The sequence below is a fragment of the Cynoglossus semilaevis genome, chromosome 13 (assembly GCF_000523025.1).
Source record: "Cynoglossus semilaevis isolate Cse_v1.0 chromosome 13, Cse_v1.0, whole genome shotgun sequence".
In the NCBI taxonomy this organism is placed as follows: Eukaryota; Metazoa; Chordata; class Actinopteri; order Pleuronectiformes; family Cynoglossidae; genus Cynoglossus; species Cynoglossus semilaevis.
The window spans coordinates 12,089,759-12,116,956 of record NC_024319.1 but is presented as its reverse complement, the minus strand read 5'-3'; the positions used below and the strand labels follow the sequence as shown (position 1 = coordinate 12,116,956).

The following is a 27,198-nucleotide window of genomic DNA, read 5'->3' as shown; positions in this document are numbered from 1 at the left end:
TCTAACACTTTCCAATATAATGTTCATCTATCTCAGCACATCTGAACAATCATTCTTGTCACACTTAGTCTGATGAAACTGCTTTCCTGTTGATCCTTAGCTGTTCCTTGGATCAACTACTTTCTAATCCACTCCATCCATGTCATTCCCAAAGAAAATAAGGAGCTCCAAGTCAGCCTACACTGTCCTCCAAACACACACTGTATCAGAGCAGATCGCACTACCTTCTCAAAGTGCTTCAGTCTCAGTCTTACTGCTATCCTTAGCTTTCCCCTAACACTTGTCTCCACCCAGTCCACTCTCTGCATCCTCTTCTTATCTTCATGGACTGTCCATTCTTTTAGATGGTTGAGTATTTTCATTTCTTTAACTGATTAAGGATGAAGTGAGTGTCAACTGCTGTGTCACCGAAAGACCAACAAGCTATTCTTAGATGACGACATTGCTTTGAGTTTGCACGGTTCCTCTTCTTGGTGGATTTTTACAGAAAAAAAGTGATATTATTTAATGTTATCTAGGACAGGATCCAGCTCCCTGTGATTCTTTACTGTACGAAGTGATTGGAGATTATGAAGTAGTTTAAGAGAACAAAGAGGCAGAGCCATTTGAAAGACAACAGGCAGCCCAAGGACAGATGGTGTCTCATTTGAAGAGGTCAGGCAGTCATTTGCTGTCAGATGCTCCGTGTCGAAAAGTGAAGACAGAAAAGATTTGATTTTAGTTTTTTTTTACTCTTGGACTTTGGAGAATTTATTCAAACGGGTAAAATGGATTTCACATAAGCCATGACAACCACTGAACGATAACTGACAGTGGCATTTCACTGCCGCTGTGGCTGAGACAAGAGGAGCCACTGTCTCCACCATCCCGTGGTCAAATGTCACCCTGTCCCTTTAGCTTCATAACACACTCTGCTTAGTTAATAATCTCAATTATAGATGTTGGAGCATTTCTTACACCAGGAGAACATCATTAGATGAGCACCGACGCTCCATGAAGAACCTGCAGTACTGCATATTACTCTTCATTTAGTTAATTTGACTCTCCTGCCAAGATCTCTCTTTCTCTCTCTCTCTCTCTCTCTCTCTCTCTCTCTCTCACACACACACACACACATATCTGGCTTGAAGGGACTGGAACCTTGGTGTTACACCCCAGAGCAAGGGTTCTTACACTAGTTCTGCAGCGAAAAGCTTCTGTAGATATGACTATTACCAATCCCCCCTCCCACTAGTGAATGTTTTTAATATAAATATATAAATATATAATTATCTACAAACCTACTCTCATTTAGAAATGACAAATTATCATTATCATTTCTCCAGTGTGGCACAATTGTCTCCCCACTACAATAGCACTGGGAGATCTGTCCCACCCTAATACTACTGTAAAGAGTGCAAATCTATAAACATTTTTTGCAAAGCAACACTGCAAGAAGATCCGGAAATAACGGGAGAAAGAATTTCGACAAATTCCAACAGGGCCTCACTTCTGCTGCTTTGATTTGTCTTTTGTCAGTTCCCAGGCCCTTATCTGGGATTCGTGTAAAGATCTCAGGATTAGTTTTCAAACAACACCTTCCCTTATGAATCAGTAAACTGATACCTGCATTATTCAGTTGGAGCTTTTGTTTTCTCATGCACACAGAGAAAATTATTCCAAACCTCAGTGCAGCTGAATTTGCCAATTTTCATGATGTAATTTTTATGACTACTGGGGTCGTGTAACTGGCATCCACTTAAAAATGAAGCTTTCTATCACATGAACAGAGACAGTGAATAAATCTGTAGACATGTTGGTGGAATGCTTTAATTTAATGTGGTGCTGTGGAACTCAGTGTATATTTATTAGGATTTGTGAAGACTAAACCACATAAACTTCATGCTTTGTGATGATCACATGAGGAAATGTAAGTGTCTCAATAATACAGGACACAACGACAGACTAATACAAAGGTGGATGGATGTAGAGACTGACAAAACTAATTATAATACCAGAGCCAAAAGCAGTACAACAGCCCTTTATAGTCTCTTTATTAATTTAAAACTCCCTCAGGAAAAAAAGTACTTTATATGAGAAACACAACTTTTCTGGGCAACTTTGAAGTTATTTGGTATTTCCATGTCCTGCTTACAATAAACCTCCCTCCATTTTTGACAACTACATGACAGGTGGGCTATTCACGTATTGAAGGTCAGCATCAGACCAGAAGAGAGGGCACCGATAAATGAACCGGTGACAGGGAGGCTTCCGTTCCGTTGCCTAGCAGAGGATGAAGGCGAGTCCGTCCACAGAGCAATTTCAGCAGTGCCTTTGTGTAGCACAGGCGATGTGCTGACTGTGAGGGAAAAAAGTGGTGGCCCTGCAGCGTACGAGCAAAGTGCTCTTTACTGTATTTTCTATTATGTCTAATAAATACAGTTTACACAGGATAATTCAGGCAATAAAAAAAATCATAACAGCATTCACACCGACCACCCAGCTGCTAATGTTATGGTTTGAGGAAAGGCTTAGAAATGCATGATGAGAAAGTGCACTGGGTTCCGAGGAAATGTTGCACTCTGCTGAAGACACGAAGACTAAATCTGTAACAGAACTTGTCATTTTTCCAGAATCTTCAGAAGACCCTGAAACCTCAGGGCCTGAGGTTAAAGATACACCGCACATGTCGCTGATGGGAAATATCTCTCTCATGTTGACTTAGGAAGCTGTTTATACTGTCTGTGTCAGTTGTGAGTGTGTGAATGACCCACATTCAGTACATGTTAAAGTAAACTAACCATTATTCAGAAAACTCCATAACTGAACATAGACTGAACACAGATCAAACATCAGAGATGAGAGCAGTGTTCTTCTTTCTTACATACACAAACTGTATACAGAATGACAGCATATTTGAAACCCAAACAGGAGTGGCAGTAGTGAGGCAGCAGCAGATGTGTACAACAGTACAATAGTAGAGTGGCATGGACACATGCAGTGTGTCTCTGGCCTGACTCCCTCCATAGGGTCTTCTAAAGAGTTTCTGTTTCACTGAAGCGAGTTGAGCTGGAAATACCATCTCAACAAGCAGCATGTGTTTGTGGAGACTTCACCTGGAGCTGAAACGTCCTGCTTGCGTCAGGCCAGCATCACAGAGAGCAGGGCAGTAAATAAGACGATGGCTGACAGGCTGACAGATAGAATTGTCAAAGAGATTTCAGAGAACTGTAGACTGATGTATGTTGTTGCGGGCAACAGCTACACTGAAGTTTAGAAGCGAGTCGTGGTGTATGCTACAAGCCACCTTTAAAGAATGCATTAAAAAGTGCCTTAAGATGAGCAGAAAGCTCAGTGAAAACAATGGCAGGTGTGAAACACATATATATGTATAGATACTGTGTATGTATAAATCTCTATAAATTCTCATATCTTCTTATATAAGAACACTGTATAACCCTAATAAAATGTTAGATAGTCAGTGTCCATATATACAGTATTATTTATGTATTTATTTACGTGTATCATGTTCTAGGGTATTATATGGTAGCATTAGGAGGACCGAGTTTCTACAGTAGGATTTAGCAGTGGGAAGCAACCAAGTGTAGCGATTATGACTTTGACCGTAAAATCACGTCACAGGGACTTTTATCACGCAGCTTCAGCTTTATAAATCATTGGTAAATGATGCAAACTTGGAAAAACCACAGTCCAGACACTCTGTGCTTAGGAACAAGAAAAGGACAAAATGTTACTGTAACTTTGGTCGTAATAAACTAAATCATTCGTTCCTTACCAAGTTTATGATCCTCCTGAGTTTGGGACCAAACAAGAGAGAAGTCTTAGCAGAGAGAAATCAAATGTCTGGGTATAGGATTTCAGGGAACGCTATAAGTCACAACATGGCACCTTCATTTAAAATAGATTGGAACCAGATAACACGTGTCCCTACAACGTTGCCGTAGTCCAAGGAAAAGGTTCATTAATAGTTAACATTAGTCAAATAGGAGCAACAGCAAAAGGCAGGGACACTTTGGGTCATTTATCACAGGAGAGAGTATAGCTGCCTCCGCACTCCCCGGTTCATGAATTATGTGGCATTCAAGTGCCATTACAAGAAGCCAGTATAGTAAACAACTGGGATACAATGCCGAGTCTGCTGTGCTTGTAAATCCTTTCAGCAAAAATAACCCACCAAACCCGAGGAGATCTGAACTCCCAGGATGCAGCTGGGCCACTGTGTTTCTGTTGCCTTTGACCCTGTCTGTCGGAGGTGATGCTTCGAAACGGCACGTCACACTTCCCAGCATCTCAATCATCATTGTTGGTACCGTTCTGCCGACTGTGGATTAGACATGTCCAGTGACTTACGCAAAAAAAAAAAAAAAAAAAAAAAAAAAAGAAAAGTACTGGCGTAACACAGTGGTCTTTGAATTTCCAAGAAAGTGGAAATACAGGTATAATGGCTGGAACATGACAGACTATGATTTTCCCCAGCATGTTACCTAATGGATTACTTAAACCGCCCCCTCTGAGGAGGAGGTTCAAGTTCCACTATAGCTTCATCAAGTGCAGAACACTGTGATTATTCCTCAGAGAATGAATGTGTTCACTCATGATCTCAGACAGCTTCGTATGTGTCTGAGGCACACTTCCTTCCCACCCCTCCTGTTAGTTTTTTCTGCTGAACACAGTTACACTTCATGCAGAGCACGCATGGCAACAAATCCAAAATGTCAACATTCCAGTGATTTATAATAAAGTCTTCAGCCGAGAGGTGGTATATCATCAGCAAAACAATTCAATGACAAGATTAAATGTCACACATTAATTCAGGGCTCATAACTGCAGCTTTCCTTTCCCCTTAACACATCTTTCAAAATCATTCTCTATCTAAATATTCTGATCAGATTGCAGCGCTGCGTTGCTGTGTGAAGCCTAATTTCCTCTGGTCAAAAAAACCCAATTAGACAGGGTCTAAGTGGGTTAACAATCAGCAGATATTGAAATAATTAGCATCCAAGCTCAGGTTTTTAATGGAATCATTGACACAAAACCTAAAGGTGCATTTCTTTCTTTTTACACACCGTCTTTGACAGTGACTATGCAACACGTCAACACACTTTTCCCCACTGCCTTTAAGATCTAAATCACCTTCAGGATGGCTTAGTGATTGGCTGTAACCCATGGGGCCTTCATAAACCACAGTTTTATCAATACAAAAGGGTGAAAAGTATTGATATTGGTTGAGGATGAATGTAGTGAGCAAGAGGTAAACCAATACTCTGCTGGGATCAGATATTTCTTTTGTCAAGATAAATAGGAGTAGAAAAAGTACTCAGAGTATTTCAGTATCTAAAACATATGACTATAATGTACAGCTTTAGTCTGATGTAACAATTCCTGGCTGTTTTGTTTGATGGTCTCTGCTTCGTACTTTTGTGATTTTCACTTCTAATATAATTCCATCCTTTGTTGTTCACATGGAGAACAAAAAGCTTTAACTGTTGTTACTTCGTTTTAAAATAGACAGAAGGTCCAAAGGCAAAGCACCGTCACTCAGCTCTGTGCTTCAGCACTGATGACATCACACAAAATCAGGACCCAGAAACAGGGAGATTGTACTTAACAGAAGTGAATAGTTCCACTCAGACGCCTACTCTGTTTTTGGTTGCTATGCACAAATTTAGAATGTCAAGCAATGTATGGTTCAAACTTCCAATAAGGGATCAAACCTTTTTTCTGTTGTTTTTTATGCATTTCCTTCAATAATCCAACTGGTTTTCATCGTGTCGTGGATGATGCCGATATGAGTTTGTGTGTTTCTGCAGCAGCCTTGACAAAATACACGTTGAAAGAGAGCAGGAAAGGCAAAGAAGCAATTCTTTAATAAACCATTCTCTGTTCTGTTTTGACGATGAAGTCCAATTACTGGCTCACAAACAGAAGTGATCAAAAACAAGCCTCTGTCATGGTTTTTCTTTTCTGTGGATTTTCCCAGGGTGCTTTTATTGAAGGGTGCAGTATTATTTTGTTCCACAATTGTCTGTGAATGAGGTTTTTCGAGAGCTGATGAAATTACAATCATGTCCTGACTGCTTTTAAAATGGCAGTCATGTCCTCCACAATACGGCAGCCGTACAAAGGACATGATTTCTTCATAAAGCAGCTCCACACAGAGGAGCACATTACTGTCGCTGGTTTGATGTGTTAAGAATTTGCCTTGTGGGAGAAGTGAATTTCTGTGGTGAAGCTTGCGCCCATGTGACAGATGTGATTGGCTGCTCAAAAGCATCTCTCTCGAAGAACTGGGAAAAGGAAAAATCTGTTGTGCGCAGCTGCTTTTTTCACATCACACTGAATCTGCTTCCTTCAGGAGCACGTCACAAGGCATTAGGAGGTAATTTAGAAAATTTCCACAATTAATTGCCAGAGACGGAGGGGGCAATTAAGCTGGACACCCTGTGAGCAATTAGATTGGAGTTGGCGTGTGCAGAGAACAGGTTTCACACTGGGCTGGTACAGTATCAAGGTCATGTGGATGTGGCTCAAGGCTGTCTTTTGTGATTTGTCTCCCAAAGTGTCTTTTGGCCTAAAGAGAAGGTGAAGAGCTTTGAACAGGTGCCGTTTATCCCGATAACAAATCGACTGTTTTCACCTTGAGCTCTATATTTTTTCCACACCATTACAACCTGTTCATGTCTTTATCTTTGAGTTTTCCACCTCTTGAAGGGTAAATATATACGTAAATAACATTATAACTATCTCGTCTCTATTTTCCCATTTCACAACTACTGCGATAGGAGAGGGATCACTATATATGCATATACATATATATACATATATACATATATACATATATTATATATGTAGGTATACATATGTAGGTATACATATATTATATATTATAATATATATTTGTATATAGATATATATATGAATACATATACAGGCAATGTCTTCAGAAAATCTTTCATTAACAGCTGATTTTGACTGCGCAGTAGTACAGTTGATTATTTTTGGTTTTCAGTTATTGGAAATGTAGATAAAATAATCACTGTCTTATAATCTCTACTTCCACTGTGTTTTTGTCTCCGGTCTTCAGCTTAAGTTCAAAATCACATTACTCCATAGACTAAAATTAGCCCCAGCGAGGTCGCCAAGCTAAGTCCAAAACCACTGCTCAGTGACAATTACAACATCGAATCAAAGTTCAGTTTTCGTGTCAAACTCCTGGTAGCCACAGTATCCAAGCAACTTCACAATAAAAGCCCACACAAAAGTGAAGTGAAAGAATTACTGTAATCTTTCTCACAGCAAGAAAGATAATAAGGTTAATTCACCAAAAATGCCATGCTACATCTTTTTGAGTTTTTTTCAAACCAATGGAAAAGAAATGCAACAATGCAAAGTACCATGCTGGGTTAGGAACAGAAGTCAAAGAAGGAAGGAAGAATGGTTTGAAAAGCCTGTGTTTTTATCACTGGTTACTGAGAACTCTGTGGCTTCAACTGATTTGATTGAACTTTCCGTTTTGACATTCAGGCCAAACTGTGATACATGAACTATCATTTTAGAAAAATTTACAAATCTCAGTTAAAAGTACCAAAACTCCTGATTCATTACTTTGCTGCAGCCTCTTTTGGCAGCATTTACAGTTTGGAGGATTTCTAGGTTAAGTCTTTGCAAGCTTTCCACACAAGGATTTGGGCAGTTTATCCTTTTCTCACAGGAAGAACCTTTTAAGTTCTGTCATATTGATTTGGAAACGTCTTTGAACTGACATTTTAAGCACTTTCATCCGACATTGAGGGTTTATTGGGGGAACATGTCCCTGTCTGTGGCTGTATGCTGTCCACACTGTATTCAGTCTGTCTGTCCCTGTTTCTGCTGAAATTCCACAACTATAAGAACATTTTACACATTATAATGATTTTCTTTTTCTTAGGCTTCCATTGTGTGGGAATGTAATCCCAGGTAGCGCTGCGTCAGGAAGGGCATCTGGTGTAAAATCTCTGTCAAATTACCATGTGAACTGCTGCTGTGGCGACCTCTGATAAAAGGGAAACTGAAAGTGATTCTCCTTCTATTTCGTGGCTAGGTAGAGTCTGCACACTTCTAAGGATTAGTTTGAGATGTGTGTGTAAAGTCACATCGTCATCAGTTTAATGATTTTTCTGCCTATTAGACTGGCGTGATGTAAATGCATTTTCCCAGTTCTTAAATGGGTTAAATGGTTTGTTCAGACTGAAAAATGTAATTAAACACCACTAAAGGACGGACCTGGGAACATTTTAAAGGGTGTACTGTTTTATTACAATAAAGTGTTATTAAAATGATGTTGGTTTTGGCTCAAATGTGAGTTACAGAGACAGATTTCATAGGTTCCACGATTAGCAAGTGCTATTAATAGCAGTAAATATTAGCCACTGATGTACAGTACTGTAAAATACAATGCAGATTACAGCTGTGAGACCAGCTCCTCAGACTGCAGTGGACCAAATGTAGCCTGACTGTATTGACTGACACATCAGACCAATATTACTATATATGCAGATGAATTTGTGATATGAGATGAGATAGAAAAGAGCTTAAACCTCAGGTTAAACCAACTGTACACACCACACTAAATTCCTAGTTTTGTCGGTGGTACAACTGATTAAACAAAACAATAACTTATCAACACCTTTCTTCCACTACGACTACAATACCTACAACAATTCTTAAAACTTGAAACGCTTTACCACTGCCATCATTTAGATGTTTCCACAGCTCTGTGTGTATTCATTTATATGTGATGGAAATGTCTTGTTTTTTGGTGATATTATTTTTCACACACACAAAAAAATCTTACTACAAACCCAGATACATTCTGAAGTGTCCTTGGGCAAGAGACTTAACCCTTTCAAGTGTCCTTTTATTCCCTAGTTACGACACACTCTCCCTCGGTTAATGAAGGTGCAGAGCAGCGATGTAAATGTGGGTAAAATCTGTCCCTCAATCTCAGCTGCACACTGATGTCTGAGTTGCTGCTGTGACATTTATCACTCACCTTACTGTAACTCCAATCAAGCCCAAGTCCTTGATCCTCTCTGGGCTATTTCCCACAGCTAAAGTCATTAAATATGAGTTAAAAAGATGCATTTTGCTGAAACGGTTGTGGAGCCTTTTTATATTTTTCATCCGATTGAGGATCAAAACTCTTTGAGGTCATCCTACGTGCAACCAGAAAATATTAAATCCCTGCTGATTTTCCAAGACGTATCTTTTCAATTTTTAGTTTTGTTAGGAGTGAAACTGAATATTTGTGGTGCATAAATAGTTATTTGAAAACTAAGATAAAATACCCAGCAGATCATTAACTGATTTGGAAGGGTTTTCTGAAAATTTTGGTAAAAGAAAAAACATCTTCTTTTGACAAGTTTTAGACAATTAAACTAAAACTAGAGATTTTGTTACCTGGATTTAAATGCCTTTAAGTAGCATTTCCCTGGGGTTTCCTTTCTCAGCAGCTCCCCATCTGCATCAACCACAGCCCTCCTCCCTGAGGACGTGGCCAATGACACTGAGTGGTTGAGAATGGCTCATTAGCGAAAGACAAAAACATGCGGGACAAAAAGCTAGTTAGTCAGCTGACGATGCAGCACATTAGAGCAAAAACGGCCGTGAAAACAAACACCAGCCATTACGCTTTGGCACGCACAATGGAGGAAAACCAACAACTTAACCGAGCCGCCTGTCTCCTGTCTCCTCATTATGGCATGCAGTATGGGGAGGGGAAAAAAGTTGAGACTCTTTCAGCTGCGCTCAGTCAGATCAATAATGGTTCTCGTGTTTCTCGTTCTGTGAAGAAAACTTTGGTCATGTCCAAACCTGCGGACTCCTCCATCCATCAGGCGGTATGTCAATATCGCTGGATGCTGCTGTTGTGGGTTGCGATTTCACGCTACACATCCAGTCTCTTGATGAAAGTGGAAGAATGCCACGGGGTATCTAAAGACCAGAGGAAAACCAGGAACATCCATTCACTGTACCCACACATGGACCTCTACAAATTGATTTTCTCCAGCAGGAACATGCCCACACCACCAGACCACAAATGTCTCTGTGATCTTAGCAGGGAAATCAGCTTACTGCGCTAACCTGCTCAGTCACCAGAGCTAAACAGAGCATTTGTTAGACCGACAAGAGACACGCTGCTGCAGGAGTCAGGCGCCCAAACACCAGAGAGCGTCCTCAGGGGAATCTCCCACACTGGAACAAGAGCTCTAATGAAGCCAGTCTGCTCCGAAGGCAAACTAGAGGTCAAGTCAGTGTTGACAGAATGTTACTGTTAGCTCTGCAATGAGCCTATTACAGCCACATTCAACAAACAAAGCCATGAGCCTACTGTATGTAGCAGCTAAACTCACACCATCAGCGTGTGTAAAATCTGCTGGTACATGCTGTGAGGAAACAATGGCAAATCCTCCTGACACGTGTGTAATCCGTGCACAAATCCCAGGCTTAGACTTTAAAGCATACATTTAACCTGAGTCTGACATCACAGTACGATCTCTGAATGTTTACAACTCACAGGTCTTTGTACCCAGTGTGAAGTGATCGCTGTTACATCATTTCACACATGATTTCATTCCGCAGTGATGTGATTATTAGAATTATGGTACGCTGCCACGATGCCACGTGTGATTATTAGAATTATGGTACGCTGCTTCATTCCTCCTCCGTAAACAAACATGTCCATGGTCGACGAATTCTGTTCTTGTTTCGTCTGACCATCTTCCTTTGGGTTGTGTTTTTGGATGTAATTCTTTTTGGTCTATATCCCCACAGCCTTTATTTCTGTGCGATGCTGCAACAAATTGACACCTCGGTCCAGGCTCTGTGGACACATCTACGATCGTTTAAATACTAAAGAATCATTTTATTATTTGTACATTGATTTATTTTTGTATTAGAGGTCAAAGCTCACCTGTTGCTAGTTTGATTCTCCATTTTGCAGTTAGAACCGTTGCACGTATGGGTGTGCTCTGGTTTTTCACACACTTCAACAACAAGCCAAAAATAAATAAATAAACCATAACATTACTTACATCACTTTACTGTGGTTTCAGTTCATTGTGAAATAACTGTCCTGTTCCTGTTGCTGCAGTTTTGTTGTGCCTTGTGCTCACTGTTATTGTGACTTTCAGAGAAAAAATAAAGTGCAATCTCATCTCATCTCATCTACTTTCCAGGAATTTGTGTCTTGTTACACAATCAAACCTTTTGAATAGAGTACATATAAAGGAAAATATAAAAAGGCCTTTTACTTAATTAAAACATTTTTCCTCATCATTATCAGTAAGAAAAAGAAATCAGATATGAAGAGAATGCTAAAGAGACTCAGCTCGCAGCTCATTTCACTTCTTTCACTGCTCCTCCATACTGTAGTGTCTGAATAATTCAAACACTGACACCATATTGCCTCCTTGAAAACGATTGAAACAGTTCGTAATGGATATTGCACCATTCAACTCTCTTCCCTCTTTTTAAATTTCAAAGATTTCATCATTCACTCATTCATTCATTCTATTAATCTCACCTCGAGAAAATCACAGGCTCATGTCAAAATTGAGGAAAAATGGTTCAGTTCCACAGGTGCTTCAGTTTCACCATCACGACAAAAACATTGGCCTGTTTTTAGACTCTAAACCGGGAGTGGGAAAACCTACGGCTCACAGGGTAAATGTGAAAACCTGAAAACCCTTTTGGACGAAGCAAAAAAACAAACAAACAAAAAAAACAAAAACCCGAAACCAAACTAGAAGCCCTTTTCAAAACACACCACGGCAGAAGAACTTTATAATACTAAAAAAAAAAGAATAAAATAAGACATACAGTACACGTTCATGGTTTCATATTTTTATATATAAATTAAGGATTTATACATTGCTGATAAAGAAAGAAAATACAAAACATTTCTGATCTTACATGACATTTACATGTGGGATTTTACACAACATATTTCAATAACTTACAAATGCCTCATTTGCATAAAAAATATATCTCTTTACAAAAGTTCTGACGTATGTACATATTCATATACAGAGGACCCTGAATGGGATATAATTAAGTGGTACATTTGAAAGCATTCTAATCTACTCTGAAAGTGGGACATGAGACTGATTTTCCACATCATTTTGTTGGTTTATTTTTGTTTCGTTTCTTTTTTTCAGCAGATGCGTTTCTTTTCTCCCCAAAAAAGAAATGTGAACTTGCAAAATATATTACATATTGATAACACAAGACATCTTACCAAGGAATGCCATCAAGTATCAAAACTGTATAAATGTACAAAATGTAACGGCAATAACGGGAATCCACCTAGTGGTACAAAGAAGTATAGCAGCTGTTTACTTACATGCACAGATATGAAACTATGAGCTGCTTCTTTCTTTCTTTCTTTCTTTCTTTCTTTCTTTTTTAAACACACACCCTTCCTCTGATATTGAACCACCAAACTTCCAAACTGTGCAAATGACTCACACTGGTGTCCAGGTACCATTGATGCAGTTGATGTAGATGTCCTCCTCCAACATATGCCCCTACAGTATCCAAGGCACTGCAATGATGTACAAATGCGATGAACAGAAAACTTTTTTTTTTGTCTCGATCATAAGGATGGATGTATATAACATGACTGTGGCTCATGTGTAAGTGTGCAAACTCCTCTCCACGTGTTCTGTACATTTGTTGGCAGAAGCTGACGTTTTCAGTAAGACACTGAAAAAAACAAAACATTCTTATCTCAGTCAGTGTCAACAAAACAGGCCAAGGTGTGCAGTTGTCAAGTGTCTCAGAGTAGGAGGATATGGATTAGTTTTTTATTTCAACAAAAGACTCAGTTTCCCAAAAATAAATATACTGCTCAGTTTAGAAGAACTGGAGATGATGCAGAGGATGTTCAATCCTGGAGTTACTCTAAAGTAAGTCCAACATCCAGGCTCAAATAAACCTGGGAGGGAACCTGGCCAGCTGTACTGTAGTTACTGTGCGCTGGTTCTAATCTCAACCTTGTCTGTCAATAAAAGTGAAGCTCCTACGGTGCTGGACACCCACAGCCTGGAGGCAGGGTTTACTCTCCTTACACTGCCCTCAGTTGCTTTGGAACACAGACTGAAATAAAAATGAAAACATCTAAAGTGAAACCAATTTGTACAACTTTTTCTTTAAGTAGATGAAGCCCACAACATGCTGGATAGTAAAGTTTTGCCTTGACTCCACTCACAGGCTAGTCTGTAATTTAAAAGAGACGTCGCTGCACAGAGGCTTATAATTAAGTCTCATGTTGACTGTAGCGCTTCAGAATAAAACACTGTCGTCGTCTGAGATCCTGCACCGGAACAATTAAAGCCGGAGCCTTTAGAATTTAGTTTGAGCAACAATATCCCCGGCCGCACATTTCATCAGCAGAATGTAACATCCAATTAACAGGTATAATTGACCAAGTAACCTTGAAAGGGAAACTGCACCGAGACTCATCAAAGAAACAATATCTTGTATGTTTTTTATGTTTTTGTTTTTTTTTGTAGCAAAACCGTCTGCTCGAAAAACAGACTGACGGAGAATCACATTGATCAACTCACAGTTGAGCGTCTCCTCACCTCCATGAGAGAAAACACAGAAACACTCATTAGAATGGAAGTGAGATTAAGACAAAAAATAAATAAACAAAACACAACACCAAACCAAAAAAACCAGCAAAGATCGAAGTGATTTTCTGGAGGGGGAAACAAAAGAAAGGAGAAGTCTAAATTTTTCATTTGGCATTGTGAAGTAATCCCTCTCTATTTATACAACAGAGCATAAAATACTCCATTTATCTCTATGCCAGAGGCTCTTTTTAATTCATGAAGCCAACACTCACAGAGTGTAAAGAATCTCCTTCTCTTCACCCAACGAGGAGAAGCTGTGGAGAGGTGTGGAACCCCCTCCTCCTCCGGGTCAACATCGCCCCTCTGTTCATGATTGGTCGCAACTGTAGGAGTTGCCACAGATGTGCTTCTTGTTTTTTTTTCCATCCATTTCAGTGTTCTCTCTGTACGTTATCAGATATTGGCAAAATATAAATATGTCATAATATATATTGATTCCTATATTGAAATATATAACTATCCACTCTGTAGACATCAAACCATGGTGCAGATGGTGTTGAGATTAGGGTCGAAGCGGACGACTTTCCCCTCAGCAGCTTTCGTGTTCGTATTGTACATGGGGTTCTCAAATGTGGCCTGACCGTTGTTGTTCTCGTGGACCGAACATCCCGTGTACTGGGCTTTATCTGTTTTCCTGCAGGAGAAAGGGCAGGTTGCAGATTAGCAGAAAGAAAGTGTCCCGATTACCATCCAATCAATGTTTTCATTTGGTTGACGCGGGCAGCTGCAGTAGGTAAACGAGGCTGAATGATAATAACTGTAAAAAAAAAAGTCCCAAAATCCCTCTGCCTGTTCCAGTGGTAACGCTCATAATGAGTGCAAAATTTGCATGCGACACAGTCTCTAAATGGATGAACTGCTGTGAGAGATAATCCATCTAAATCAAGACAGAATTAATCCGTCTGTACGCACATTTATTCTCCACCGTACGCTTGTATGTGGAAATGCAGAGCTCACCGTATTATATCAGCGGCTCCAGTCATGATGTGTCAACGATACCGCTGTGTAATGTGCACTGGATGATAATGTGTTGACTCATGTTGCATCATGCTTTGAAGTTTCGCACATGTAAGCTGTTCCAGGCACTGAAGGCAGAGCAGCCCGGCTGTAGAAGTGGGGCACTCTGTACTATCTACTTCATCTTGATCTGTATCTCATGCAGGGAATTCATGAAATTATGCCGCTTTCTTTTTTCGTATGAGAGATCCGAACCTGCAGAGAGCAACCCGTGTGTGTGTGTGTGTGTCTTAGTCTCACACCGGGACACAACACATACCTCTGTCTGTAGAGATAAAAACCCAGGCCTGCAAAGATGAGGGCAAAGAAAGGCACGAGGATAGCAACAGCAACAGAACTGCTGTTGGTGGAGCCGTTAGGTTCAGGGTCGGGGAGGGTAACATTTTCCCTAACGCTCAAACCTGGAAAACCAATTACACACAGGTAAATCATACGGTCGACTCAGAATACAGTGTATGAAAAGGTAAAGTATGCAAACATTAGCTGACAAGAAAACCATAAAACATCACTCAACAGTAACTTCAGCTCATTTTTATGGCACTAAATCGTGGTTTATATATGAAGTTAGGACGCCCTCTGCTTTCATTTTCTTTTTCTTGGTGCAAAGCTGTTGACTAGTGGATGGTTAACCAGTTAGTAGTGTGTATGGTTGGTTAGCGATTAGATTAGTTAAAACCTTAGTTATTACAATAAAATATAATGCAGGGGAGAAAGAAAAACATCTTAAATGTTTTTACAAAAAAATAAATCTTATATCTTAAGTATCAACGAACGTTTACGGTGAAAGAGAAAACTGGGAAAATAAAAATATGAGCACTTACCGGTGATAATATGATGACAATGATGACAGTGGCCATTATATTGATGACAAAGACGATGACGATGATGATGATGATGATGATGATGATGATGATGATGATGATGATGATGATGATGATGATGATGATGATGACGATGGTTCAGTGAAAATGATGAAAACTGAAATAATGATCGCGATCGTTGTTGATATGGAACTGATTGGAAATAAAAACTCTCCTGATCTTTATAATGATATAGTGGTAGATGATGAATTGGAAAAAAAACCCAAACATCTTCTACCACTTTTTTTAGGGTTGTGGAAAAGCTGTAAGTAGTCATGAATCACCGGGCGAGGGCGGAATTGTTTACCAGGCGATGTGATTTTGATAAATTAGAAATTAGAAAAGTCCAAGAGTCCGAGCCAACAAACCGTTGCGTTTGATTGTTTTTTAGTCCATTTCAGGACCAAATATTGAGACAGATAATGATTTACACCCACATTCAAACAACCTCTGCTCGACTTGTGTTTCAAAATAACCTGATCTGAATGTTTTTGGCTTTGCATGGAAAACCAGAGTACAGTACACGGACCATTACTGCAGGTATCAAACCAATGATCGTCTTAGTGTGAGGCAGTGATTCATACACTTTTTTTAAGCATCCTTATTTTAGGTTTGTTTTTGAACCATCAACACATTCACAGCTGTTGCTTCAACCCAAAACTGTCATTCTCATAGAATAAAGAAAATAAAATTACAAATCCAATTTTGAAAAAATGATTGAAAATTTGCCTGCCTTACAAATCCAATTTTGAAAAAATGATTTAAAAAAATTTGCCTGCCTTTGTTGTGTTCCCTCCTAGCACTCCACATGACAATCAAATCAGTGACTTGTATTAAATCATTAACTTGTAACTATTATTTATTACCTTGGGACCAACAAGCATGAAACTAACAAAAAACAAAACAAAAAAACCCAGTCTGAGGGTTAATTCCTTTGGTATGAAGGCCTAAAGACGACGTATGACAATGGAACTGGTTGTAATAGTGAAAGTGAAGACACGTACCAAGTCTCTGTAGTCCAAACTGTCCGTAGTCTTTACCCTGTATAAATCCTTGGAATACATAGCTGCCACCTTCAGGCTCAGCTGAGACCTGGCAAAAACGACAACAAACAATCAGAAAAACAACAACAACACCACGTCAGGAAACCCCACGTTTTGCTCCAAATGCAAACGAAAATAATGCATCTCTTTCCCCCCGTTGATGTTTAGTATGACAGTCCACACAGCCTGTCAGGCTACATTCAATAATAATAGGTTTAAACAGCGAACACAGGAAGCCGTATGCTATCAATAGCTCAGCGGCGCTCAGTTACCTGTCACAGGCTGTTATTAGGGGATGTGAGAGAAAAATGAAAACAACGTTGGTTTCAGTGACAAAAAAATGTCCTGATACCAGATTTCTCTCAGATCAGGGATGTGTGTCTGAACAGGATGTCACTGTGTGTAAACTGAAAGTGTTCAAATAGAGCGCCTGGTGTTTTGATCTACCACCATTATCAACATATGTTAAAAAAAACAAGGGAATCAAAATGATTCTTCTTCTTATTGACACTCTGGAATAATGAGCAGGAGAAAGGAGAGTTATTTTTAGCTCTTGTCGTGTCCCTCCTTCTCTGTTGGACTTGGCTATAAAAATCTTATCTAAAACAAGAGCAGCAAGGACATTTACAACTCTTTTTTTTTTTTTTTTTTTTTTAGTGATTGTTCACCGTCTGCTCTCAGTTCCTACATATACTCACAAATCCATCCATTGTCCAGGTCTCAGCTGTGATCCTGCTCAGGGAGCTGTGGGCTAGTGCTCTCATATGGTACAGCAGGAGTGTTAACTGTGCCTCTTGGCGCTTGTACACTCCTACAAGGTGGACGACAAGAAGTGAGAAGAGAAATGAAGCAAAGGAAAAAAAGAGGACGAAAAGAGAGAATTGTTGCAACGAGGGGGCGATTGTTGACTGATGAGTGGACATTAGGACGGGGAACCTTTTCCGGGAAGACGATTACAACAATTTCTAATAGGAATAGTTCAAATCCACTCTCATGCATGATTGCCACCTTATAAATAAATGGCAGTGACACAGTGAAGCTTGTGTGAAGAGGAGAGGAGAAGGAAGTAAAAAGACAGATGATTAATAGATGTCTCACCAGAGAGCTGAAACTCCACGCTACTGTCGCTTAAAGTTACATTGATTTTTCCCGTTGTAACATTAAAGCTTGTGACCGTCAATGTCATCGGCTGTTTCTGGCCTTTGTAATGATAGGAACCCTTCCAGATGAAATCAGGGGCAAAGACATTGTCAGGAACTGGAGGGGAGAGAAACACAAGAAAACTCATTAAACGCAGCGGCAGAACACAGACACCAGTGGGTTGAGTGGTTTTGACGAGTCAAAATGACCAAGTCATTAAAACCTGTACGTGTCTTGATGGTTTGAAAGGTTACATAAAACTAACAGTAATCTTTATTTTTCATTGTGGAGGAAAATGCTAACAAGCTTTTTCTGTGAATATATTTTTCTGTGCGTGGGGACAGGGTGATGATCATTAGCTGCGTAACCTTGTATAGTATGACACTGTGAGCACAGTGCTTTGTTAGCATGCTATTAAGTGAGCACAGTGCTTTGTTAGCATGCTAATATGCCCATAATTATAATGCTAATATTAGGCGTACAGTCATCACACATATTAGTATTAACTACATCTTGGGCTAATACAAAGATCATTAGCTTGTCACGCATACAATATAAACGCTATTTTTCTGTTGTATATTTTATGCTAATGTTAATATTAGGTTCTTTAATTATATTAGCATAATTACTACAGACCCCATGCCTACAAAATTACCTTTGTTTTTTAATGGTCCTATAGAGTAATTACTCTGCAGGTATTTCACACCTATTACATTACAGGTCATATTTTCTAAAGACATTTAACTTTCCTTTAAAGCAATTATTCTCTTCACTATTCAGACAAAGGGCAGGTAACAAAACAAATTACAGCTGTGACGCAAACACACACTGGAGCCTGTGCCGGTGAATTCTAATTAATTGCTTGCATTATCCGGCAGAGTAGTTAAGAAATGATAAATTTATGGCAGCGTCTCGATACAGTAAGGTTTAACATGACTATAACTTTAATGAAGACGGATTTAACCACTGTAGAAGAGAGAATAGACTGAGTGAAGAGAGCAGAGCTGCACTTCTGTCCCTGTACACAGTACAAGTAACGAGATACACAATTAATGCCATCCAAAAAAAAAAAAAAAAAAAAAATCCTATTGATATTTGTGCAGTGGAACTGACAGATGCCGGGGCACGGTTTCTACAGCTAACAGCTTGGGCAATTCAAAAACTCACCAGTTATTTTTGGGCTTGGCGTCCCTGGTACTGGCTTGACAGTTTTCTCATGCGATTTGGAACCGACTGCAAAAAAAAAAAAAAAGACCATAAATATGTATCACACAAATATGTAGGGACACGCACGTGGCAGAGCGTAGCAGCTGGAGGACGTTGGCCAACAAGTAACATGACAAATATCACTGCTATCTGTCGATGGGTAAACATCTATGGAATTTTGTTGTGCAGTACAGATGCTGAAATGTCACAACAACGTGACACACTGGCTTCACAGATATCACAGAAATTGATATGATGGTTGGATGATTGATATTATGGCTGACATTTGCATGCCTGCACGTCAAAAGCCTTTCTTGTGATCATGTGAACTTTACTGCCTCCTTCTCTTTACATCATCTTTATCATCTGCTTCCCCCACCCGCAGACCTCTGGCATCTTCCTACCTCTGCAGACAGGCACCTTGCCAGTCCAGCTGCCGTCGGAGCGGCAGACACGGTGCTCCGAGCCCCCGGAGAGGAAATAACCTGGCTGACAGGTGTACACCAGAGTGTAGCCGTAGGAGGGCAGGTCTAGACCCAGGACGTCAGCGTTGGCTGGGCTCCGCGGCTGCTTGCAGGAGTGAGCTGGAGAGCAAAGACAGGGCAGACATGTTAGCATAAACACTCACATCTACACCTGCACACGCACATACACACGGCAACGGATAGACAGGTAGATAATTAAGCTCTCAGTGTGGGATGAAAAGGTGAGGAAGGGTCAGTCGGGAAAAAAAGTGAAGAAAATTACAAATGTTTTAGGTTAAATTGACTCCGGGCGGCTGGAGGACACCTTAGTGATAATATTATGGTCTGTCTAGTTTCCTTTTGAATACGTAATTACAGACACCTACACTAATTTAAATTCAATGGAAGAGTTTTTTAATGAAAGGAGAAACATAACCAGAGCAACATTATATCACACAATATATCAATTTAAAAACAAATAAACCTGGCTCTTTTCGTTTGGGTTTTCTGAATAAATCCAAACATTATAAGACCAAGTTTACTGTAAAACCATAATGGACCATACAGTATCTGGCTTATTTAAATAGCAGCATTTGGGCCACACGAAGTCCAGTGAAGTAGAGAGAAACTGAAGACATCAAAAATAGAACTCACCCTGAATACGACACTCTCCACGGCTTAGCAACACGCAACACTTCTACAACATATCACTTCTGTGAAGAGATGTTAGCACTTTATTATTAGCAACATTCAATTCTAATAAAAACCACCAGTTTACTCCAGCATGGACTGAGAATTATTTGCAGCAAACTCCAAGCTCTGTGATGATGGGTTTAGTAATGAGTGTGTTGGTTTAAGAAAAACATTTATCAACACCTTCATTTGTTTTGGTCCTAGTTTATAATTGAATAGTGCTTGATAACAATATATAAAGAAAATATATATTTAATAAACATGTCAAACTAAAATAAGAAGAGCAGCTTACGTGGTTGATATGCATTAACAGAGTAACTACACTGTACTGAAGAATCAGGAGTCTCCGCTGCATCACCACTAATCTTAAGTCTTTGGTCATGAGATCTCTAAGTAGTTGCAAAAATTGCAAGATATTTCTTCATCTTTTTAACTTGTTTACTTTTTGGCAGTGTTTGAACGTTCCCTCTGTGACTGACTGAAAGAAAAGTCTCTCAACTTAGAACCCTTTTTCTGCTCTGGCCTCCACAGACTTTGACTAGTCCAAGGGAAGGTCGGTTCCTACGGCTCCAGAGCTGCACTCTCTCTTCTCAGTGGCAGCCTCCATCACAGACATTCACTGTGGGGCGGCGGGTTGATACGATGTTAGGTGGAGCTGTGATTGACACATGTACTTTGACAAACATCAGTCACAGCCCTGAGATGAGAGGCTGTCCTACTTTCACCACAGCCACTGAATACAGGTGACGTCACAGAAAGTGTCTGAACTGACTGGGAATGTGGGCCGATTTGAAGCAAGACCAAAAAAATAAGATAGACCCCTACAAAGTGGGACATTCCTGTCACCTGGAATGGCAGATCGAAAGGTTACAGACTTGTAGGATTTAGAAAATGAAAAACTCGGAATTGGAATTTTATTAATCGTAGTAAGTTTTAATATATTTCACGGATGAGTTCATGGACCAACTAAGCTAAACTTTCATGGACTGACGGAAAATAAAACATTAAATAACTTAAGTATAACTTAGACAATTAATAGGTAAACTTAATATAGCTGAAAACGGGGTAAAAGTTACAAAAATAAATAAAAATAATAGTAAACTAGTGCTATTTGACGTGTCTCTTTATTTTGCTGTTTTCTGTCTAATATGCTGCTGATTTAAGAAATAACAAAAACAACAATAAATACATACAGTTTCACTTGTTATTTTTATACCCAAATATTAATTAAATATTAATATAATTTAAGATATTTTTGGTAACAAAATGACAGGCAATAAACAGCCGATTTCCAAATGAGACTCAATCACTCCAATCCATTTAAGGGTTGTGGGCGGAGCTCAAGCAAATCAGTTGGGGGCGGGGTTTACCTGGACAGTTTGGCCTTTTTAGAGACAAACGACCAGTCATACTGACATTCATATCTGTGGTGAATTTAGAGAGAACAAAGAACTAATCCCAAAGATGCATTTTTTGGACTGAACCCCCCCCCCCAAAAAAAACTACAGTACCCACGCACACATACAAATTCCATATAAAAAGACTGGGGATCAAACCAGCGATTTTCTTGCTTTTCAGCACCAACCGCTTTTCTACTGTCAAATCACAATAATTCTTTATGATTCTTTATGAGCGGTTTTACTGTTCTTTTTCCAAATAAAAAAAATCTCTCTCGGCACGTCACCTGGCAGCACCAAAACCGTGAGGAGCTGAACACCGAGTCTCAGAGGCATCAGGGAAATGTGTGAAGTAAGTTTACAGCCTGTGAGTGAAAGAATACACTGCCAGCTGTCAAATGGGAGACAGCAGCGAGTGAGTCACACAGCCAACTCCGTCCGTCAAGGCATCCTAATGATATTATTGGCAGTAGGATGTGGAGGAGAGGCCGGAGTGAAACCCAGTTTCTTGCCTTAATGAGAGATGAGCTGACTGCAGGAAATCCCCCCTGGTGGATATCACTGGATATTAGATGTCACCACATGTATGTGTGCATTCATGACTAATGACATAAATTTGCCCAATAAAGAACTGTACGTGGACCAAGAGCAGGTTTGGTTCATTGACTTGAAAGAATTCGGTGAGGATCCTCGGCCGCTCGTGGACTTTAACAATTAGCTGTATGGTACATTGGAAACAACATGATGGAGAAAGCTGAAGGACGAGGTCTGTGGTAAATGATGTACTCCTCTGTTTTGTGCGAGTCCATAAATCCAGTGAACATAGAATCTATTTACACTGTGAGAGGGAAAGAAGAAAAACTACCCCGTATTGTGAGGCTGTTAGTCTGAAGGCCTGGGAAATAAATAAATAACTGAATAAACTCTCTTCTCTCCGCCTGAGCACGAGTCTGTGGACCTCATTTAAATGACAAACTGCCAGCACATGTCCAGGTCGTGGAGGCTTTTTTGGACCATGAATATAGAAGACACTGTACAAGGCCATGAGTTGTTGTGTGTCACACCCTTCATCAGGCTCTGCTGACAGTGCTGTGTTTACTTACAGTACACTTCAAACCAACACCGCCGGCTTCACTTTTGAGATTACAGGAGTCCACAAAAGACATTTTCACATTTCTGTGAAAGGCCCTCCATGTTGGAATCTCTGACAGACAGATTGCATTAGTGAGGGGAGGAAAGAGAACATAAAGCTCCTCTGTTTGAATCATTACAGTTGGACTGCTCCAGACTGCAATATTGTCAAAATTCCTTTCGTCAGTGGAGACCAGTGAGATTCATGCTGAGCAGGCTCACCTTTTCTTCCAGATCCAAACTTTGAACCAGTGTCAGCTCATCCATACCAGTGTCACTGAGGTAACAAATGTAGCCTGGCAAAAACATTGAGTTCAAACTAAGTCTGAACATTTTTTTACATTAGTGAGCCTGTCAACTTGGTGTATAATAGTTGTTAAGGTGGAATCACTGCTGTCATTTACAACGTGAAGGTGACTTTTATTTTGAAATACAAAACCTGATGTTTAATGTAATTTGGATAGTGCCTCAACGTCAGGAGAAAGTTGGGAACCATAAACCATGCAGGTGGACTATAAGCTCTATGTTGTCATGATCAGACCTTAGCTACGGAACTGTGGTTCTCTGTCACAGCTGTGAACACAGGTTAGTTCATCCAGAACACCAAGGACCAGGGCTGAACTACAGCCTGTGCCGAGTCCACGCTCACCTGCAGCACAAACACAATGTGAAGTGTAGTTGCACTATAATAAAGTATCATTTCAAATAATGACAGTTGTTGAGCTGCTCTAAGGACCAACTAACGGTGTAGTCGTTTACCTAGCAGTAAGAAGATTGTGCTGGTTATCAAAAGGTTACAGGGTCATATACCGCCCTGGCTGTGAAGTGTTAAGGGGGAAAAAAAATTACAGGCTGCTGAGAGCCAAGCATGGGTTGAAAACAGATGACAGATTTCACAGTGTGTGTGTGGAATGACCGATGAAGCTGATTCTCCTCTCCCCTTTATTGTCCACTATTGATATGTAATTAGTCACCTGTATGTGCAGCAAAACATGTTCTACATCCTGGGTGAGTATGAGCTAAAGACTGAGTCATTGCTAATAACAGAACTCCAGTAATCTGATGACTCAACAGCAAGTGTGTTTTTTTTTATGTTATTGTCCAAAGGTTTGACTGTTCCTGGTTTTTAGAGCAGGTCTTATGAAGCTCTGTTACAGTTGTTGGTCATTGTTTGTATATTGGCAGAAAGACAAAGAGCGTCTTATCAAGTCGAGATGTTTTAGAGTCAACAGGCAAAAAACATGGCCTTAAATCACCTTGCCATTAAACATTACATACTGTATGCAGTTCAGTATGTAGATCTGGACTCATCCAGGTTTAGTTTGTCTCCTGTGCCTCTGTTAACTGAATGGGTTTTTAAATGCTACAACCTGGCTGACATATTAACATGTTGTTGTCTGTCACCTCAAAACTATTCTTTGTTAGAATTTAAAGTGAGCTGAAGGCACTTCCTTGGAAAGAAACCTAACCTAATAGAAAGATAATGTGATTACTATCCAGTGATATTAAACTCTGACTTGGGCAAACTGCATCTATTACATTTATGGCCAAGATAATCCCTCCACGCTTTTGCCGGTGTCAGCAGTGTGAGATTGGTGGGCTTCTTTTTGAAAGCCATTCAAGCGGCTTCACAGTAGCAGAAGACCATTTCATCATAGAGAGAGGTATTTTAGTGGATTTATGGACCGGAGGGTGAAGAAGACCCTTCAGTCTTAATACTTGCTGGATTTAGAGGCCCATGTTGAAGAATGTTCGAGAACTGTGTACTAGTCAATGAATGATGACTGAAATACTAAAAAAAATGAACAATTTATTTTACATTTAAACAATACTAATGTAAAATAGTGTTTGTGCGTTATAAATACTGTTTTACACAACCATAGCAATCTTCATGATATTAAATAATTAAATAAAAAAAATATAATATAATATAATATAATATAATATAATATAATATAATATAATATAATAAAAGTTCTATTAAAATTCTATCAGGGGAAACAGTGGTAGAGTGTTTAGGGCTCTTGCCTTACAGCAAGAAAAACATGAATCCCAGTGGTAACTAATGGTCTTCCTTGAAGAGTGGAATTTGCATGTTTCCTTGGTGTTTGCGCAGGTGTTTTTCCAAGACCTTGAGTTTCTCAGTCCAGAAACCTTCAACGTGAGGTTATTTTTTCACTATAATTTAACAAGTAATACATTGAAGGAATGAGTGCGGGGGTAAATGGTTATTGGTCTCTGTATGTGGCAGTTCTGGACTGGTGAGGTTCAGATTAGCGTCCCTGAAATGTTGGAACGGATTTGGAGATGAATGAGAATGGAGGTTTTTTTTTTATAGTATACACAATATATATTATTTGTAATAGTAGTAGTAAAAATAGTGGTTGTTGTTGCCATATATGTAGAAGTAGTAGTTGTAGCAGCAGTAGCAGCATTAGTGTTAGCATTACTTATTGTATGTGGTTAAAATCTGCTCATCATCAGACCTAATATTCTCGGCTTTAATTCCAGCTCAGCTGTAATGAGAGGCCGAAGAAAAAAAAGAGAGAGAAAATCAATAGAGTTCTCGGTCCCTGCAGATCAAAAGCAGAGCAAAAAAGCAGCACATGAAACTCTGCAACCTGAGCACACACACACACACACACACAGAGACAAATAATTATAATAAAAAGGAACCCAGTGAACCCGACAAGTCAGGAGAGTTAAAGCCTGGAGGCATCAACCCTCTGAATGAAACAGGTGCTCAGACTGAGGGTCAACATCATGCTAACACAAGTTATTGTGTGTTCACCACTGCAGTGGTGACCGCAGCTGCTGCTTTGATCTTGAGAGAAAAACCTGTTAGAAGGAAAACTGAATATGTGAATGTGATACTACTTTCTACACGTTTACTCATTTCGCAGAAAAATTTAGCTAAACGTTGAATGGACGTCCGTGCAGAAAGTTGTCCCTCCCTGCCAACAGGAGTACTGGACCTTACAACTGTTTATGGATTTACTCAGCCATGCACAGCTACACAAACATGTCCAGAAAATTCACATTCAGGTTAAATCTTAAATCCATCATGAATGTAATAATTCATATAGTTTGAATCCCTGCACGTGCTAATGTTTACTTTTTCCTCGTCAAATTAAATTCACACCATTGGAAAAAATCTCAGTCGGGAACATTTTTCATTAAAACTGCAGCAGCTCAAAAGGATTTCCAGGGAGACACGGGATTATCACATCTAAGAAGAAAATAAATAAATAAAGAAGAGGAAGAACCCGGCTCTGCAAATCAACATGGCTGAAGCTGCACAAACCTAGTTTAGAGTTGGTCGACAGCTCAGGTCATTCAAACAGAATGACAGTAATCACAGTCAGCACCTCACTTTCAGAATGACCGGTGTGGCAGATTGATTGAGGTGAGGCTGCAATCAACTGGGAGGTCAAAGGCTACGGCAGGATTGAGCGAAGTTGGTACAGGAAGGAGTGATGGGAGAAGGAGGTGGAGGGTGAGTAAAAAGAGACAGAGGCTTGCAGATAAACGCTGACAGGACGCCAGGAGGGTTAGTGTAAGACAGGGACAGCCGGTTATAAGGACTGAGAGGGAGAGAGAACGAGGTGGATGCACTCACGGATGCAGGTTGGCTGCGTTCCGGTCCAGGTGAGATCAGGCAAACACAGGCGGGTGGTGGAGCCCTGCAGCAGGTGTCCCTGTTGGCACTGGAAGTCTACCCTGCTGCCCACCTGGCCACAGAGAGACGTCATATAAAAGAGAGAGCGAGAGTTAGTGAGAGTGAACGAGAGAGAAAGGGAGTCAATGCACTGATGCAAATGTCTATAATCTCCAATCATCAAATCTAAAGAGCTGGAGGGAAATGCTGCACTGTAAACCCATTTGTGCAGTGTGGAGGCAGATGGAGGCTATTCCTACAGGCAACATTTTGTTATCAAGTAGTGCTAAGACATAAAAAAAAAGTTTTCTGTGTAGTAAGATATACAGAGCGACTCATCTTCTGCTGTTTTTTGACTTCTAAACCCTGCTACTATCTCAGTCAAAGGTTTGAAGACAGCTGAGGCGTGACTCCAAGAATCAACACCGTGAAGATGTGGGTGAAGCAATGCAGAATGAATGCATGTCCACAGTGTGACTGTGATCCAAAAAATAAACAGCATCTGGACTCACCAGGGTTCAGATATTCTAACCAAAAAGGCAAGAGAAACAGTGTGTACTTTCCAGAGTACACATTTTACTTCTGTATACACTAATACGTGTGCTGTATGTGCACAGACTACAATCACTGCAGTTAAACTGTATATATTGATTTAAACGTCTTGACGTCTGTCAAAGACAGCTGAAGTGTGAGAGAAGACGTACATCCATTATCTCCGGGGAGAAGTGTTATTCAACTACAAAGTACTATATTTATTGTAATAGAGTAGAACCATGATTTAACATGGTAGTGTGAATGGGCTTAAAGACAATCTGTATGTATGGAAAAGGCAAAAAGAATCTGCATATAATCAATATAAACGTCAAGCCACATATGCCCTAATAATGGAGCACTACTGTTTTTTTTAAGTTTC

The 27,198-nt window shown here is 39.9% G+C and overlaps 1 protein-coding gene across 1 annotated transcript in view; it reads right to left on the bottom strand.

Moving 5' to 3' along the window:
• Positions 1 to 14,038: 14,038 nt before the first annotated feature.
• Positions 14,039 to 27,198, bottom strand: part of LOC103388616 (CUB and sushi domain-containing protein 3) — a 189,517-nt gene continuing 176,357 nt past the window's right edge. The window contains exons 63-71 of the mRNA XM_025061476.1: positions 26,247 to 26,358; positions 19,347 to 19,526; positions 18,904 to 18,969; positions 17,695 to 17,853; positions 17,295 to 17,407; positions 16,558 to 16,645; positions 14,953 to 15,094; positions 14,157 to 14,310; positions 14,039 to 14,059 (exon numbers count right to left, since the gene is read on the bottom strand). Of these exons, the coding sequence (XP_024917244.1) occupies positions 14,048 to 14,059; positions 14,157 to 14,310; positions 14,953 to 15,094; positions 16,558 to 16,645; positions 17,295 to 17,407; positions 17,695 to 17,853; positions 18,904 to 18,969; positions 19,347 to 19,526; positions 26,247 to 26,358 (1,026 nt within the window). The 3' untranslated portion in view covers positions 14,039 to 14,047. The remainder of the gene's footprint in view (positions 14,060 to 14,156; positions 14,311 to 14,952; positions 15,095 to 16,557; positions 16,646 to 17,294; positions 17,408 to 17,694; positions 17,854 to 18,903; positions 18,970 to 19,346; positions 19,527 to 26,246; positions 26,359 to 27,198) is intronic.